The 18,955-nt window shown below is 44.4% G+C and overlaps 1 protein-coding gene across 1 annotated transcript in view; it reads right to left on the bottom strand.

The window, feature by feature from the left end:
• The window catches only part of PEBP1 (phosphatidylethanolamine binding protein 1), a 31,300-nt gene extending 15,671 nt beyond the window's left edge, over nucleotides 1-15,629 (bottom strand). The window contains exon 1 of the mRNA XM_073676386.1: nucleotides 15,435-15,629. Within this exon, the coding sequence (XP_073532487.1) occupies nucleotides 15,435-15,569 (135 nt within the window). The 5' untranslated portion in view covers nucleotides 15,570-15,629. The remainder of the gene's footprint in view (nucleotides 1-15,434) is intronic.
• Nucleotides 15,630-18,955: the final 3,326 nt, after the last annotated feature.

The raw sequence follows: 18,955 nt of genomic DNA, 5'->3' as shown, positions 1-18,955 counted from the left end.
AGGTGTTGGACCACGTCTTCGGCCATACCAAACGGGTTTTTGTTCTGAGGTCATTTGTTGTAACCATAAAACCAATAGGGGGCACTCTAATAAGTGCAACTATTTACAATGGAAAGTTCTTTGGTTATTCACCGTCCATAACCTACAAGTCTTCATACCTTTACCGGGTAACTAAATGCAGCATACATTTTAGTTCTCTTATACTTTTAATTCTTTACATTTTAGTTTCTCCAATGGGTAGGGAGCGGACCTTTTGTACTCCTGGTCGATCTACGTAGTGCATTGGTAGTCACTGCTCTACCCTGGTCCCTTGTGTCTACCCCTGGTGTGGTGGGTTCAGTGTGAACTACTCTACGGGTAGTCTGAGGTAACACTGGTAGGCTGGGTAACCTCCTACGAATTCTTTGGCTCACCATGGGTATGACAGGTTCACTGTTAGCAGAGGGTTGATTCTCCTGGTCAGGTATACTAAACATGCAACACTTTCCTGTCTCCAGACCAGCAAGGGGAGCCACTCCCCTTGGCAACTGGGATCTGGGGGCGGGGTTAGTTAGTCTTAGTGTGGGGAGTTGAAGCGAGAACATCAAAGAGAGAGGAGCTGGGGACTGGAGCTGCGCGGCAGCTCACCCCAGAAGTACCGCACAGAAGAATCGGACACCGGAGTCCGAGGCTGTGGGGCACTGAAGGCCCAGCAGTAGAGACCGGAGAGCAGGAGATTGCAGGTCTCCTGGCCCCATCAGACGCCCAGAGGCTCAGCAGCACCACAGGGTCCAGCACGGCCACGTGGGAGCGACGCACCAGCAAGGCCCGAGCTGCCTGCCATACGGGTGAGCACAGAAACGTTGCACTCAAGGACGAGGGCCACCGCACAGCTACAAGCAGCAGGGCCAAAGAGTTTAGTGGAAAGGGAAGGCCTCCAACTTCACCTGGAAAGAAGGATTCTTTACTTGCTTCCAGGCTGCCCGGACTCCCACTTCTAGCCAATACCTTAGTCCCGGCTTGTCTAATCACCACTAGTAAAGACCCTGGGACTGCACTTCCTTGTCTCTGTGTTTCTTGCTGCGCCATCAACCCCTGCACTACAACGCCCAGCACAACCTGCACTATCTACACTGCCCTGGAGCTAAGCTCTTCCTGTGGAGAGCCACACCATCCCTGCTGCAGTAACATCAGCTACAGAGGACTGCTCCGCAGCGGCGGCTCCCTTTAGCTGCATTCCACAGGTGGTGTCATGAACTCTATAAATCCCCTATCCAGAACTCCTTTTATTGACCGCCCTGGGTCACGGACCGGGTCACCGCCACTGTGACATCCCCCAGTATCCACCGGCCCGGCACCGGGTACCCCACGGCCCAGGGGGCGCGTCAACTTGGCGTCACGAACAGAATTCATGAAGCCCGGTATAACCGGGTACTGTGTGCCATAGACTTTTTTGAACTGTGTTATCACGTGGTTTGCCGCCCGAGAGGGAAGAAAGAAGCCCCGATCCGGAACCGCCGGGTAAGAGATCCTTCCGCCTGCAGAGCAGCATACTGGTGCGTGAGGAGACGCCCAGGACCTGGCTGAGGTTCACTAGGGGGGAGGAAGATGCCCAACATGGAGGAGGGTTCAGCCGCAGGCGCGGCCGCTGCCACTGTGATGCCGTTATCTATGCCATATATACCGGGGGTGGCGTGGTTGCCCCAGTATTCAGGAGAGTCGCACACCCTGAACGACTTTGAGGAGAGACTGCGCAGTTTGTTTAAAGTGTACCCCCTGTCTGAGGAGCAAAAAGTCAGCATCCTCATAGGACAGCTAATCGGTGCAGCCCAGAGATAAGTGAAGACCTGGCCAGGCAGAGACAAAGGCACTGTAAAAGAAATACTTTTATGACAGGCAGGGGCAAACATAGAAATCATGGGGCCCCCGTAGCAGAAGTTCTAACTGCCCCCCCCCCCCAAAAAAAAATTATTTGTCAGGGTCATTTGAGAATATCTCACAACTTTGCAGCCTTTACAAAGTAATTTTCCTCATATTGAAGACCCTAGATTCCTCTTTCAGTGCCCACCATTATGTATGATGCCAAGAAAAGTCCCCCCCCCATAGTGAGCTCCTCCACAGTACCTTCCACACGCACAGTATGGTGACTGTACTCACCCACCCCCCAGCAAAGTATGGTGACCAAAACACAGTATGATCACCCAACTGTGACACCATCACAGCCCTCAACACAATATGATGGCCTCCACACAGAGCTCCATACAGTATAATGGCCCCCACACAGCCCTCCAAACAGCATAATGGCTCCCACTAGCCCTCCAAACAGTATAATGGCCCCCACACTGTATGATGACCCAATGCAAACCTCCACACTGTATAACAGCCCGCACTAGCCCTCCAAACATTATAATAGCCCTCACATAGCCCTCCAAACAGTATAATAGTTTGCCATATAGCCCTCCAAGCAGTATAATGGCCCCCACATAGCCCTTCAAACAAAATAATGGCCCCCACATAGCTGGTTTAATGTCAACGCATTTCGGAGTCATTCCAACTCCTTTTTCAGGTCCTGAAGGAGTTGGAGTGACTCTGAAACACCTTGACATTAAACAAGCATTTCTTCATCTCATCGTGGCTTGTCATTTAATCAGCAGCGCAGGATACTTCCATCGCCTTGGCACATTTGTATATATTTCCTTTGGAAGCTGCAGCGGCTGTAATTTATGCAATTCTAGCGGTTGTGTCTCGCACAACGGTCCGCGGGCCAGACTGGAACAGCCAGAGGGCCGGATGTGGCCCGCGGGCCGCACTTTGCCCAAGTCTGCTATAGCCAATTAGTTGCAGCAGTCATACGACATGACAATAACATGTGACCGTCAGGAGCCAAAAGAACATCACCTGTGTAGGAGGTATGTGTTTTTTTTGTGTATTATGTGAGGTAGTTTAGTTAAAGGTTTTTCCAGTGAGAATATATTGATGACCTATCCGCAGAACAAGTTATCAGATTAGATTGATGGGAATCTGACACATTCACAAATTATCTTCTAAAAGACCTGGAAGCAGCCGGATGAAAACAGATAGAACAGAGATCCACTGAGCAGCTTCAGTCAATGTGCAGTGGCACCTGACAAGTACTACAGAATAGCTCCTACACTGTGTGCAGAATTATTAGGCAAGTTGTATTTTAGAGGATTATTTTATTATTGATCAACAACTATATTCTCAATCAACCCAAAAGACTCATAAATATCCAAGCTTAATATTTTTGGAAGTTGGAGTGGTTTTTTTTTAGATTTGGCTATGTTTGGAGGATATCTGTTTGTGCAGGTAACTATTACTGTGCAGAATTATTAGGCAACTTAATAAAAAACAAATATAATCCCATCTCACTTGTTTATTTTCACCAGGTAAACCAATATCAGTGCACAAAATTTAGAAATAAACATTTCTGACATGCAAAAACAAAAACAAAAAAAATTAGTGATCAATATAGCCACCTTTCTTTATGATGACACTCAACAGCCTTCCATCCATAGATTCTGTCAGTTGCTTGATCTGTTTTCGATCAACATTGCGTGCAGCAGCCACCACAGCCTCCCAGACACTGTTCCGAGAGGTGTACTGTTTTCCCTCCCTGTAGATCTCACATTTTATGATGGACCACAGGTTCTCTATGGGGTTCAGATCAGGTGAACAAGGGGGCCATGTCATTATTTTTTCTTCTTTTAGACCTTTACTGGCCAGCAACGCTGTGGAGTAGTTGGATGCATGTGATGGAGCATTGTCTTGCATGAAAATCATGTTTTTCTTGAACGATAATGACTTCTTCCTGTACCACTGCTTGAAGAAGTTATCTTCCAGAAACTGGCAGTAGGTCTGGGAGTTAAGCTTCACTCCATCCTCAACCTGAAAAAGTCCCACAAGTTCATCTTTGATGATACCAGCCCATGCCAGTACCCCACCTCCACCTTGCTGGTGTCTGAGTCGGAGTGGAGCTCTCTGCCCTTTACTGATCCAGCCTCTGGCCCATCAAGAGTCACTCTCATTTCATCAGTCCATAAAACCTTTGAAAAATCAGTCTTAAGATATTTCGTGGCCCATTCTTGACGTTTTATCTTATGTTTCTTGTTCAAAGGTGGTCGTTTTTCAACCTTCCTTACATTGGACATGTCCCTGAGTATCGCACACCTTGTGCTTTTTGATATTCCAGTAACGTTGCAGCTCTGAAATATGGCAAAACTGGTGGCGAATGGCATCTTGGCAGCTTCACGCTTGATTTTCCTCAATTCATGGGCAGTTATTTTGCACCTTTTTTGGTCAACAGGCTTCTTGCGACCCTGTTGGCTATTTGCCATGAAATGCTTGATTGTTCGGTGGTCACGCTTCAAAAGTCTGGAAATTTCAAGACTGCTGCATCCCTCTGCAAGACATCTCACAATTTTGGACTTTTCAGAGCCCGTCAAATCTCTCTTCTGACCCATTTTGCCAAAGGAAAGGAAGTTGCCTAATAATTAAGCACACCTTATATAGGGTGTTGATGTCATTAGTCAACACCCCTCCTCATTACAGAGATGCACATCACCAGATTTACTTAATTGGTAGTTGGCTCTCAAGCCTATGCAGCTTGGAGTAGGACAATATGTATAAAAAGTATCATGTGATCAAAATACTCATTTGCCTAATAATTCTGCACACAGTGTATTCTTTTGAATAGATACTGTTCTACAGTACTCAGGAGAGGCGACTATACTTTATATGAAGTTGCTCAGTGCAACTCCATTCCATGTGTTTACATCTGGCTGTCACCGAAGCTTCTAACAGCTTCTTCAGTGGGTATTAAAGATGTGAGACCCCCTCCGATGTAATATTGATGACCTGTCCTACACATTGGTCATCAAAAAATTCTGATTGGACAACCCCATTGAAGATGGCGTTGTCCACTAGAGGACAACCCCTTTCATTTTCAGTTGTCTCTGAACGAGTGGGTGGAAATTAGCTGGTGTGGTATCTCCTATACACAGTATACAGTGACAAAGGAATTACTGCTCATTTTATATTGGCATCAATATAAAGCAGCACTGAGCAATGAAGCTGTGAATCCAGCTTTAGAGTGAAATAAACTATGTGCTAGAAGCTGCAACCTGATCTGCCTGTCTCTCTGAATATGCCTGTTCTGTCACTGTGCTCCTTCCCATTCTCCATAGAGTGCTAAAGAAGGTGTAACCTGACATCTCACTGTGCTGGCAGTCTATCTTGTTTTGACCGAGACTAATTTGACGTGTTTTTTTTAGAGAGGATGGTTCAAGTAGCAGGGGGAGAAATGATTCATAGGTGGAGAAAGAAGCATATTTGTTTGATATGATATAATACAAAGTTTCTTATATCATGTATTCATGTACTATTGATTTACGCAAAGTTTGATCAAATGATATTAGCCATTTTGAGCTATCTCCCCAGACCTCCGCATAAGGCTTTGTTCACATGCAGCGGTTTTTTTTTTTTCATGTAAATTAAAAGCTTCTTTCTACAGTACCAGCAAAAGCTATGGAAACTCAAGCACATGCTTGTTTTTTTTGTTTGTTTTTTTTACTGAATTTGAAATCCGCACCATGTCGATTCTTTCAGCTCACAATTACTAAAGTGTTGATAGTGAGATGTATCGCAGTGCTCACTGCTGGGCTATACAACAATTAGCTGATACACCCCTGTGAGCAGGGTCGGACTGGGGTGCCTAGGGCCCACCAAGGGGAATTGACTCTAGGGGCCCACGCTACAGCTACCATAAACGGTTTTACTACTTGTTAATTTTTCGGGCTCTCTCACTAAAATGTGTGCCTTTTAAGCAAACTATATAGTGTGCAAAATAACTGTAATGTGCACTGCACTGTATCAAAATGTTTTTTTTTTTTAAAAATTAAAATGGAAGAAACACAAGATGACTGTCAATCTTTCTCGGTCTGGGGCTCCATGCAAGATCTCGCCTCGTGGGGGAAGGATGATTCTGAGAAAGGTCAGGAATCAGTCTAGAACTACACGGGAGTACCTGGTCAATGACCTGAAGAGAGCTTGGACCACAGTCTACTGTTAGTAACACACTACAAAGCCATGGATTAAAATCCTGCAGGGCACGCAAGGTCCCCCTTCTCACACCAGAACATGTCCAGGCCCGTTTGATGTTCACCAGTGACCATCTGGATGATCCAGAGGAGGCATGGGAGAAGGTCGTGTGGTCAGATGAGACCAAAATAGAACTTTTTGGTATCAATTCTACTCGCCATGTTTAGAGGAAGAAGAAGGATGAGTACAACCCAAGAACACCATCCCAACCATGAAGCATGATGGGGGAAACATCATACTTTGGGGGTGCCTTTATGCAAAGGAGACAGGACGACTGTACCGTATTGAAGGGGGGATAGATGGCTCTATGAAGCCAGAGCTGTCAATCAAATTAGAGGGGGGTGGAGATTGAGGGAAAACAAGCAGTGGGAAGATGTATATAAATCATTGGCCGTGCCGTGAAGCACAGAGTGGAGGGACTTCATTTGAACAGTCACTCTGTACTGACAGAGTCCTTTTAAGGGTAACTTGTCACCTTGATCAACTCTATTAATCAGTAAATATAGAGATAATCTGCAGGTAAATAGGGTTTAAAGCCTGGTTAGACGGCTTAATGGAAAAGCGTTGGCTACAGGGAGAAAATTACGTTTTATTCTCCCTACCGCCACTCACTTCCTGTCATAGGGGCGGTGCAAGGAGGGAGACATTACAGTGATCGCTAATTACAAACAGAGCTGTGGAGTCGGAGTCATGGAGTCGGTGCCCATTTTCGTGGAGTCGGAATAAAATGGACAGACTCCGACTCCTAAAATATATAATAAATTGGGTACAGTAGTTCAATGCAGTTTGTGGGGAATATTTTTTCATAAGAATTTTGGAAAGTTATGAAATGTCCTATAAATGTCTGTCTTATTCCAGATCTAAGGGTCTAGACTTTTAGCTGAGAAAAATGTGTCCTACCGTAAATTTATCACTTAAACATGAGCCATGTATGAGGGAATCGGAGTCGTGGAGTCTGTGTCATGGAAATTGAGGAGTCGGAGTCGAAGGTTTGGCTTACCGACTCCACAGCCCTGATTACAAAGTGAGCGTGCTGTAATAACATCTCGGGACCTTGATTGTGACATCGTCCAAGGAGCCCAACCTCTGGCTAGGCTTCATTGAACAACTAACATGGCAGCAACACCTGTCAACCCATCAGCACCTCACAACTGCGTCACAGGGGGCTGATGGGAGCAGGTGAGTGCATGCATCGGCCATCGTGCTATATAATGCCGCTGTCAGTGATTAACAAGGGCATTTAAATACTTAAAACCAGCAATCAAGACGAGCTTTGATCACTGCTGTTACAGGCAGACGCCGGCTATGTATCACAGCCTACATCTGCCTGGTTGGAGAAGGCTCAGCTCCTGAACCTGCTCCATACAAGCACATCCCTAAGGTGACAGTTACGACAAGATTAGCAAATTTCACTGGTCTGTTCCTAAATGTGGAAAGACAAATGGAATTTCCTAACACATGTGAACGAGCCCTGATAGATTTAGTAAATGTGCCCCAAGCATATGAATTTTGTTACACAGCACAACACTGTTGCATACACGCATCTTACAAAAATACATATAATTCCAGATACACAGACATACTGTATATGCAGACACGCAGAAACACATCAGTACATAAATACAGTGGGGAAAAAAGTATTTAGTCAGTCACCAATTGTGCAAGTTCTCCCACTTAAAAAGACGAGAGAGGCCTGTAATTGACATCATAGGTAGACCTCAACTATGAGAGACAAAATGAGAAAACAAATCCTGAAAATCACATTGTCTGATTTGGAAACAATTTTTTTTTTCAAATTTTGGTAGAAAATAAGTATTTGGTCACCTACAAACAAGCAAGATTTATGGCTCTCAGAGACCTGTAACTTCTTCTTTAAGAGGCTCCTGTATCCTCCACTCATTACCTGTAGTACTGGCACCTGTTTGAACTTGTTATCCGTATAAAAGACACCTGTCCGCGACCTCAAACAGTCACACTCCAAACTCCACTATGGTGAAGACCAAAGAGACACCAGAAACAAAATTGTAGCCCTGCACCAGGCTAGGAAGATTGAATCTGCAATAGGCAAGCAGCTTGGTGTGAAGAAATCAACTGTGGAAGCAATAATTAGAAAATGGAGGACATACAAGACCACAGATAATCTCCCTCGATCTGGGGCTCCACACAAGATCTCACCCCGTGGGATCAAAATGATCTCATGAACGGCGAGCAAAAATCCCAGAACCACACGGGGGGGACCTAGTGAATGACCTGCAGAGAGCTGGGACCAACGTTACACAGACTACCATCAGTAACACACTACGCCACCAGGGACTCAGATTCTGAAGTGCCAGACGTGTCCCCCTGCTTAAGCCATTACATGTCCGGCCCTGTGTGAAGTTTGCTAGAGAGCATTTGGATGATCCAGAAGAGTATTGGGAGAATGTCATATGTTCAGATGAAACCAAAGTAGAACTGTTTGGTAGAAACACAACTCGTTGAGTTTGGAGGAGAAAAAATTCTGAGTTGCATCCAAAGAACACCATACTTACTGTGAAGCATGGGGGTGGCAACATCATTCTTTGGGGCTGTTTCTCTGCCAAGAGACCAGGACGACTGATCCATGTACATGAAAGAATGAATGGGGCCATGTATTGTGAGATTTTGAGTGCAAACCTCCTTCCATCAGCAAGGGCATTGAAGATGAAACGTGGCTGGGTCTTTCAGCATGACAATGATCCCAAGCACACCACCAGGGCAATGAAGAAGTGGCTTCGTAAGAAGCATTTCAAGGTCCTGGAGTGGCCTAGCCAGTCTCCAGATCTAAACCCTATAGAAAACCTTTGGAGGGAGTTGAAAGTCCGTGTTGCCCAGCGACAGCTCCAAAACATCACTGCTCTAGAGATCAGCATGGAGGAATGGGCCAACATACTAGCAACAGTGTGTGCCAACCTTGTGGAGACTTACAGAAAATGTTTCACCTCTGTCATTGCCAACAAAGGATATATAATAAAGTATTGAGATGAACTTTTGTAATTGACCAAATACTTATTTTCCCCCAAAATTTGAAAAAAAATTCTTTCCAAACCAGACAATGTGATTTTCAGGATTTGTTTTCTCATTTTGTCTCTCATAGTTGAGGTCTACCTATGATGTCAATTACAGGCCTCTCTCATCTTTTTAAGTGGGAGAACTTGCACAATTGGTGGCTGCCTAAATACTTTTTTTCCCCACTGTATATCACCTGAACCCCCATCAGTATATTGTAAATCAATTGTAATGTCAGGTCAACCCCTTATACCTTTGTATAGTATGAACCTACAACTCCCAGTATGTCCTTAAAAATGGAGATACTGGGAGTTGTTGTTATAAGTCACCATCAGACTGTGGACAATACAGGAAGCACAGCACTGATGAGATGCAGGCAGTATCACAAATAAACACACACACACATACACGCACACACAGACAGGCGCAGACACATACAAACAGAAATGCAAATGCAGTCATGCACAGACACACACACATACATACACAGAAATGCACATGTAAACACAAGCAGACATGCACACACAGACACATGTGCGTGCACACACAGTCATGCAGTTACGCACAGACATGTACACACGCACACACAGAAATGCACACGCACATTCAGGCAGACACGCACACGTACACATTCACACACACAGATATGTACATGCAGACACACAAAGACATGCACTCAGCGCGCACACATGAAGACATGCACACCCAGGCCAACACGTACACACACACACAAACATATACACAAACACATACAAATTCACATAAACATACACAAATATTAAGGGTGTTAGTATTAATACACTACCTTGGCTTGCGTGAAGCAGCAGTGCAGGGCGCACAGAGTGACATCACTGTGATGCGGATGTGCGCATGACCCCGGGTCCCCTGGCTTTGGGGTCCTGTGCGCACACTGCCCTGGCTGTGGGGTCCTGTGCGTGCTCTCTCCCAGCTGTGGGGGCCTGTGCGCGCTCTTCCCCAACTGTGGGGGCCTGTGCGCGCTCTTCCCCGACTGTGGGGGCCTGTGCGCACTCTTCCTCGGCTGTGAGGGCCAGTGCACGCTCTCCCCTGGCTGTGGGGGCCGATGCGTGCTCTCCTGCGGCTGTGGGGGCCTGTGCACGCTCTCCCCCGGCTGTGGAGACCTGTGCACGCTCTCCCCCGGCTGTGGAGTCCTGTGGCCCTGCACCTGACCGCCACTCACCAGCGTGTCGCGCGTGGCCCTGCACTTTTAAAGGGCCCGTGGCCACAAATATATGTATATATTTCTATTTTTATACCCTTTCTCCTCAGCAAGGGCCCACCGGGGACTTCCCCGATACCCCGCCAGGCCAGTCCGACCCTGCCTGTGAGAAAGCTAATGCGAAACGCGCATCGGGGCAGTCCCCCTAGAAGTTTATCGTACACCAGCACAAAGCATTTTTTCTATGGGTAAAACCTTCTGATCATTAACCTCATGCATACAAGATTACTTCTGGGATATTCTCCCTGTTTCTAAGATAATATATCTATGAAAGTTATAGGACATGAGTTTTCTGAATTGCACATGCACTTTACCTTCCTTTATGATTAAATATATGCTCTCATAGGCTGTATTGATTTGTTAATAGGACAATCAGGATTTTTTGAAATTGCTGCTAATTCTCACTCATGCCCTATGAAAAATATACTTGTTTTTGAATTCTTAGCCCATAGTTTCTCCCCTGGGGACTTTGTAGTTCCTCTTTATATTCTCCTCTTTTTGAATGTACTTGCATATGAAATGCATTGTCTCTCAGTTTTATAATTTGTGATCAATAAATTGTGTTTTTATTATTACACTTTTCAAGTCAGCACTCCATTGCTTTTGCTCTAATAATAAAATAGCTTATCCTTGTTGATCGTGGCTGCGAGACCAACTGATGGTGATGTAATACTATTGGCCAGACACAGATTGCAGGAGCCTTTAACCCTTTCACAACTTCCCCCATGGATAAAAAAAGGAAAAGGAGAAAAGAAAGGGGGGCGCAGATCTAAGTGTAAATTAAGTACCCAGAGACTATAACTGCGAGTGGCTCAATGAAGTAAATACGCAAATATTGTAGATATGGGGAATCTAAATGTATGAGTTCCAATCCCGGCAGATACTGGTTCATATATTGGTGATAAATTTGTTATACCTTAGAATTGGGAGAAATATTTTTCCCTTATTGGTGATGTAGTAGATAAGATAAAAAATGGAGTTCTTAATATTGATGACATTGTTATATTCTAGAATCGGGAAAAATATTTTTCCCTTATCAGTGAAGTAGAAAATAGGATAGTAAATGGAGTCATATGACAAATAATTTTATTAATTTTATAGAAAAAAAATTTATTGAATAGGAAAAAACAATATATAGTGGTGTTTTTTTTTTTTTGTTGTTTTTTTGTTTCCCCCTCCCCCCTTTCTAAAGCCATATAGAGTTCCCTTTTAATTAACTGCTTAATACCTTTTAGAAGTGCACATGTGTTTTAAATTGATGAAAATTGATTGAGGGGTTGGATTAGTTCCTCCTCCTCTTTTTATGCTATATAAATGTATTCTTTAAAGACAATTATGATTTTACCTGATGAAGGCTAATGTTATGTATAGCCGAAACGCGTTGTTTGTATAAAAATAAACTGGATTATTCCTGAAAGATTTGGAGTAAGTAATGAATCACCTGGAAGCGCTCCCTGACAAACTGGAAACTCTTTCTTACAACTTCCCCCATATATTTCTGGACTGATGTCACAGACTTGTATTGAGCAGGCTCCATGAATAAATAGCCAGGCTTCTGCTACAATAACCAGAAATTAAAGACAGGCCAGGGTCACACGACAGTATAAAAAATCAGTTCCAATCTCATCCATAAAAAACATCAGATAGCACTCGTCTGATTTATACACTCGTGTGCAGAAAACTCCTATTGTAGCTGTTTAACCACTCGGGTGCCACAGTAAATGAGGCCCACTGCATCTGAGGGGTTACACCGAGGGATGAAGATCCATGGGTTGACCTATAATTTCCCTAAAAGTGTTTAAATCCTATAATGGGGAAAAAAGGAAAATAAACTTTAATAAAATGTTTAAAATATCTCTTTCTCACGCTATATACTAGTGGTTCTCACAAAATTAGAATATCATCAAAAAGTTAATTTATTTCAGTTCTTCAATACAAAAAGTGAAACTCATGTATTATATAGAGTCATTACAAACAGAGTGATCTATTTCAAGTGTTTATTTCTGTTAATGTTGATGATTATGGCTTACAGCCAATGAAAACACAAAAGTCATTATCTCAGAAAATTAGAATACTTTATAACAGCTTGAAAAATGTTTTTAAAATCCGAAATGTTGGTCTACTGAAACGTATGTTCAGTAAATGCACTCAATACTTGGTAGGGGCTCCTTTTGCATCAATTACTGCATCAATGCGGCGTGGCATGGAGGCGATCAGCCTGTGGCACTGCTGAGGTGTTATGGAAGCCCAGGTTGCTTTGATAGCAGCCTTCAGCTCGTCTGCATTTTTGGGTCTGGTGTCTCTCATCTTCCTCTTGACAATACCCCATAGATTCTCTATGGGGTTAAGGTCAGGCGAGTTTGCTGGCCGATCAAGCACAATGATACTGTTGTTTTTAAACCAGGTATTGGTACTTTTGGCAGTGTAGACAGGTGCCAAGTCCTGCTGGAGAATGAAATTTCCATCTCCAAAAAGCTTGTCGGCAGAGGGAAGCATGAAGTGCTCTAAAATTTCCTGGTAGACGGCAGCGCTGACTTTGGTCTTGATAAAACACAGTGGACCTACAACAGCAGATGACATGGCTCCCCAAACCATCACTGATTGTGGAAACTTCACACTAGACCTCCAGCAGCTTGGATTGTGTGTCTCTCCACTCTTCCTCCAGACTCTGGGACCTTAATTTTCAAATGAAATGCAAAATTTACTTTCATCAGAAAACAACCCCTTGGACAACTGAGCAACAGTCCAGGTCTTTTTCTCCTTGGCCCAGGTAAGACGCTTCTGGCGTTGTCTATTGGTCATGAGTGGCTTGACACAAGGAATGCTACACTTGTAGCCCATGTCCTGGATACGTTTGTGTGATGTGGCTCTTGAAGCAATGACTCCAGCAGCAGTCCACTCCTTGTGAATCGGCCCCAAATTTTTGAAAGGCCTTTTCTTAACAATCCTTTCAAGGCTGCGGTTATCCCGGTTGTTTGTGCACCTTTTCCTACCACACTTTTTCCTTCCACTCAACTTTCCATTAATATGCTTGGATACAGCACTCTGTGAACAGCCTGCTTCTTTAGAAATGACTTTTTATGGCTTACCCTCCTTGTGGAGTGTGTCAATGACTGCCTTCTGGGTATCTGTCAAGTCAGCAGTCTTCCCCATGATTGTGGAGCCTACTGAAACAGACTAAGGGACCTTTTTAAATGCTTAGGAAGCCTTTGCAGGTGTTTTTTGTTAATTATTCAAATTTACTGAGATAATGACTTTTGTGTTTTCATTGGCTGCAAGCCATAATCAGTAAAATTAACAGAAATAAACACTTGAAATAGATCACTGTTTGTAATGACTCTATATAATATATGAGTTTCACTTTTTGTATTGAGGAACTGAAATAAATTAACTTTTTGATGATATTCTAATTTTGTGAGAAGCACCTGTATGTACACACAAGATTAAAAAAAACAAAACTTTTTATATTTATTAGGTAAAAGATACAAACAGTAAAAAAAAAACAAAAAACACAAAAACATAAATGGTGTTGCTGGATTCATAAGGGTCTGAACTATAAAGATACAATTATTTATCGTATATGGTAAACGCCGTTCCAAAACAATCCATATCAGAGTTGCTGTTTCTGGTCTCTCTGCTTCCAAAAGTGTCAATAAAATGTAAACAAAACAAGTAATTCCCTTCAAATTCCAACACAAACTACAGCTCCCCCTCAAATAACAGTCCTCACACGGTTCCATCTATGGAAAAATAAAAAAGTTATGTGGATGACGACACAAAATGGACTTCTAATAGTTGTTGTACATTGGAAATTTGATAAAATACAACAAAAGCTCTAAAAATGTGGCATCAGTGTAAGTGCACTGTCCGACATAACAGCGGTAACATGTAACTTACCACACAGCAAGCACAGTGACTACAACACCCAACAGATCCCTAAACAGCAAACGCAGTAACTACACCAAACAGATCCCTAAATAGCGAGCGCAGTGACTACAACACCCAACAGATCCCTAAATAGCGAGCACAGTGACTATAACACCCAGCAGATTCCTAAACAGCGAGCGCAGTAACTTCAACACCCAACAGATCCCTAAACAGCAAGCGCAGTGACTACAACACCTAACAGATCCCTAAATAGCGAGCGCAGTGATTACAACACCCAACAGATCCCTAAATAGCGAGAACAGTAACTACAACACCCAGCAGATTCCTAAACAGCGAGCGCAGTAACTTCAACACCCAACAGATTCCTAAACAGCAAGCGCAGTGACTACAACACCTAACAGATCCCTAAATAGCGAGCGCAGTGATTACAACACCCAACAGATCCCTAAATAGCGAGAACAGTAACTACAACACCCAACAGATCCCTAAACAGCGAGCGCAGTAACTACAACACCCAGCAGATCCCTAAACAGCGAGCGCAGTAACTACAATACCCAACAGATCCCTAAACAGCGAGTGCAGTAACTACAACACCCAACAGATCCCCTAATAGCAAGCAGTGACTACAACACCAAACAGATCCCTAAACAGCGAGTGCAGTAACTACAACACCAAACAGATCCCCAAACAGCGAATGCAGTAACTACAACCCCCAATAGATCCCGAAGAAGTGCAGCATTCTGTTTTCCATACATTGTGTGGTACATTAACCCATTAGTGATGCATATAGTCAGTGCTTGGTCACAGGCATCATTGTAAATGTATGTAGTAGGGTTTAAGCCCCTATAGTCTAGTGAGGGCAGGTTAGGTGCCAGCCGTCACAGAGTGTGGGTGGATAAGAAATGCCAGTCAGCGATGTCACCACAAACGGTTACTCTTATTTGGGGCTGCTATGATTGCCCCTTGGACACTGGTGAACTATTTTTTTTTAAGTTACCCTTACACATTAAATGATCAGGAGTGCAGGCACCTGGGCATCATTATGGGCACATCTGCGGGTAACGCATCCTTTACACATGATCACTAATGAATACAGTGCCACTATTATGTCTCCAAAATTAACCCATTGTAAGCCTGAGCGCTGCCTAACACCAGTAATGGCTGGGACAATGGTGCGGACACTCACCTGGCAGGGTTTCACCACTTTGCCCAGCTGGTCTATGCACACGCACTCATGCGTCACAGTTAGGGGAAACTTTGGTCTTTCGTCCACATCACTGAGCTGCAGAGGACCGTCCCACTCACTAACATCAAACACCATAGTGACAACTGGGCACCACCCGAACAGCGCTGGCACTGCCCGTGTGCAGGTATAAGAGCGGCCGCCGACCGCCCCGCCCCCTGCTGCTCCTAGCCAATGGTTGACGCGCAAGAAGTCCGAGCTCTGAGGTGATTGGTAGCTGCTGGTGCCGCGCTGCCTGTGAGTGCAGGACGGGGCTGCAGCGGGCTCGGGCTTGCAAATGTTTGGCTTGGCAGCTGGCACTGGAGCTGTTGGTACTAGAGCTGATGCCCGCAGGTTCTGGCTTACCGCCCCGGTTCTCATGTACAAGTAGAAACAGCAGCAGCTTGTAGATAGCAGAGGGAGAGAGGAGCTGAGGAAAGTTACCTGCCACCTAGGGTAAGGTCATGTGCCCACGTAGCGTTTTTACGGCCACGAAAGCGCTTGTAAAACCATCTGCCATGCAAAGCAATGTGAATTTGAATGTGCTGTGCACATGATGCTCTAATTTGCGCGCCAAATTCGCATTGCGTTGCAAAACGCAGCATGACCATTTCTACCGCGATTACACTGCAAATTCGCGGCCATTGAGGAACATTGAAACATTGATTCATTTAAATTCAATGGCCGCGAATTTGCAGCGTGATCGCAGTGCGTGTGGTACACACGATGAAGAGGAGACTACAACTCCTCTTCATCCCGGCTACCACGCGGTGAAAAAAAGAAATAAAAAAAAACTTGTATACTCACCTCTCTGGTCTCCTCCCGGCGGCATCCTCTCTCCTCGGCGTCCCGCGGTGTACTGGAAGGACCTGTGGTGACGTCATTTAGTCAGCTGATGGTCACGCGACCGCTGATGTCAGCGGTCAGGTGATGGTCGCGTGACCATCAGCTGACTAAATAACGTCACCACAGGTCCTTCCAGTACACCGCGGGACGCCGAGGAGAGAGGATCGCCGCCGGGAGCAGACCGGAGAGGTGAGTATACAGGTTTTTTTCTATTTTTAACGTTTTAATTCTCTCATTTTTTACTATAGATGCAGCATTTAAAGCATCTAAGTTGGTCACACAATATAAATCCATGCCGGTTGCATGGATTTATATTGTGTGACCAACTTGTCAAGCACTTTTCCAAGTGATGCTAAAAAACGCTGTCACATGACTCAATGACGTCATGGCATGTCCTTTCACACCACCGCGACCCATACAACAGACCAGACGGAGCGGAGAAAACTCCGGGGGCCATCAGAAGGTAAGTATAATCTTTATTTTTTATTTTAAATTCTTTTTTTAACAGGTACTATGGTACCCGGCTCTGGAGGAGAGTCTCCTCTTCTCAGCATATACTCTGTAGGATCTTGTCCCTGTGCCATGAGAAGAATTTTGCACAGTGACAAAATGATACTGAGTATATGTGCAATCTCGCCGGCTCTAATGAGAAGTGACGATATAGAAAGAGAGCATGTAAGGCGAGGACGGGGAGACCAAAGACCAGTGCTGCCCCCGATAATGAGAACACTTTCGTGAGTGGGGCTGGTCACTGCTCGCTGCGTTCCTTCCTTGATTGACAGCCGGCTTTCAGTCAAACTACTGGGGCATGCTTATAACTGCCGCTCTCACTGCTGTGAGATGTGACTGTAATTGCTCTGGGCTCGACTGCATGACTGAAAGCCGGTGGCTCCTGGGAGAAATACACTGTGTTCCAAATTATTATGCAAATAATATTTTCTCAGATTTTCCCAAATTACCTATATGAATTGCAGTCATTGTAATTTTCCAGTCAAATAACTATTAGAGTACAATTGAAAGGTTTTTGTACAAACTGCCTATGATAACAGTATATTTTTTAAAAAATAAAAAACTCAAACTGCACTCAAAATGCATGTTCCAAATTATTATGCACAGCAGAGTTTTCAACCTTTTCATTTTAATAGAGAACAAAAAAATGGTCATTTTTGAAATTATAAGGATTAGCAGGTTATTAGAAACTGAAATCAAACAGTTTTCAACTCAAAACTAGTGTTGAGCATTCCGATACTGAAATATCGGGTATCGGCCGATATTCACAGTATCGGAATTCCGATACTTAATTCCGATACTTTTAGAATATCGTATACCGGAATCGGAAGTTCCCATAATGCAATGAGCCAGTTTTATTTTATTCAGCCAGTGAGGATCCTAAGAAGTGTGGGCTCATCCTGTTAGGCATGTAGGCATGTTAACTAATGGCATGGCTGTGATTGGCTGCTGAAATGATGTCATGATGCACTATAAAAGCCGCCACCACCATTTTGAGCTCACTCTGCTGTGAATTCAGTTAGGGATAGGATGCTGTTTTTCTGAGGGACAGTTTTAGCTACCTATTTGGTCTATTCTGCTTTACCCAAGCTACTTTATAAATCGCTGTGCCTTGCAGCGCTAGTGCACAGTTCTCTGTGCTGTTCACCGCTGTCTGCAAGGTCTCTGTGTGTGAGTGAAGCTCATGCTGTAGTGTGTGCTTCAGCCACGTCTGGTTGTAGTGCACTCAGCGTGCGTCACTGCCTCATACATTGTCCTTTTTTGCTAATTGAACATTTTTCCTGATTTCTCCTATTAGTGTGGTGGTTCCATCTGTATTCAGCTACATTGGTTCCAAACACACTATATAGGAGTAGATAGAGGAGCCTTTCTGCAGCATTGTGCCCTGCAGCCCCAGCCAGATTAGTATTAGCCTATTTTTGTAGCCTCATCTATTGCATTGTAGGTTACCTTCCTACATTGTAATAGCTACAAAAAGTTTGTGATACTATCGGTATTACATCTTTGGGCACATCCAGTGTCTTTTTGTGACAAAAAACACCTAAATAAAGTTCACCAAACACTCCACTTTACAGTTGTGTAGGCCACATTAGCTCATATTAAAGTCTAGTCCACACTTTATAAAATTAGTGTTTCTTATACCTGTTAGCAGCTATTCAGGAATAAGCACAATAAGCCCTTAGTACTTTTCTGCCTATCTTTATCAGTCTACCAAGATGAAGAAGGCAGCGAGTAAGGCATGTGGTCGTGGGCGTGGAGTTTCTGCAGGGAGAGGACGTGAGGATTCTGTGCCTGCAGGGAGAGGACGTGGGGATTCTGTGCCTGCTGCGGGCACCAGTGACTCAGCATCCCCCAGTTTTACCAAGGAACAGTCCTTTATGCGCAGCTTTGTAGGAGCTAGCCGTACCCCACTTCTGCGGGAGGACCAAATTGAAGCCGTTGTCGGATGGATGCCAGCTAACGCATCGACTTCAATTAGTTCCAGATCCTCTCAGGTCCTGAGCACTGAAGAGCACCCATCTGTCTCTTCACCACCTGCCAAATTGCCCAGGCAGTCAGAGAGCCCTGGACAGGAGCCATCTCTACTTCTGTTCTCTGAATCTCTTGGCTTGGAAAGAAGGGGGCCAGCC

The sequence above is a fragment of the Phyllobates terribilis genome, unplaced genomic scaffold, assembly GCF_046119375.1.
Source record: "Phyllobates terribilis strain yellow unplaced genomic scaffold, ASM4611937v1 Scaffold_1__5_contigs__length_1240528914, whole genome shotgun sequence".
NCBI classification, from domain to species: domain Eukaryota; kingdom Metazoa; phylum Chordata; class Amphibia; order Anura; family Dendrobatidae; genus Phyllobates; species Phyllobates terribilis.
The sequence above is the reverse complement of the archived record's forward strand: the minus strand, read 5'-3'. Positions and strand labels throughout refer to the sequence as shown.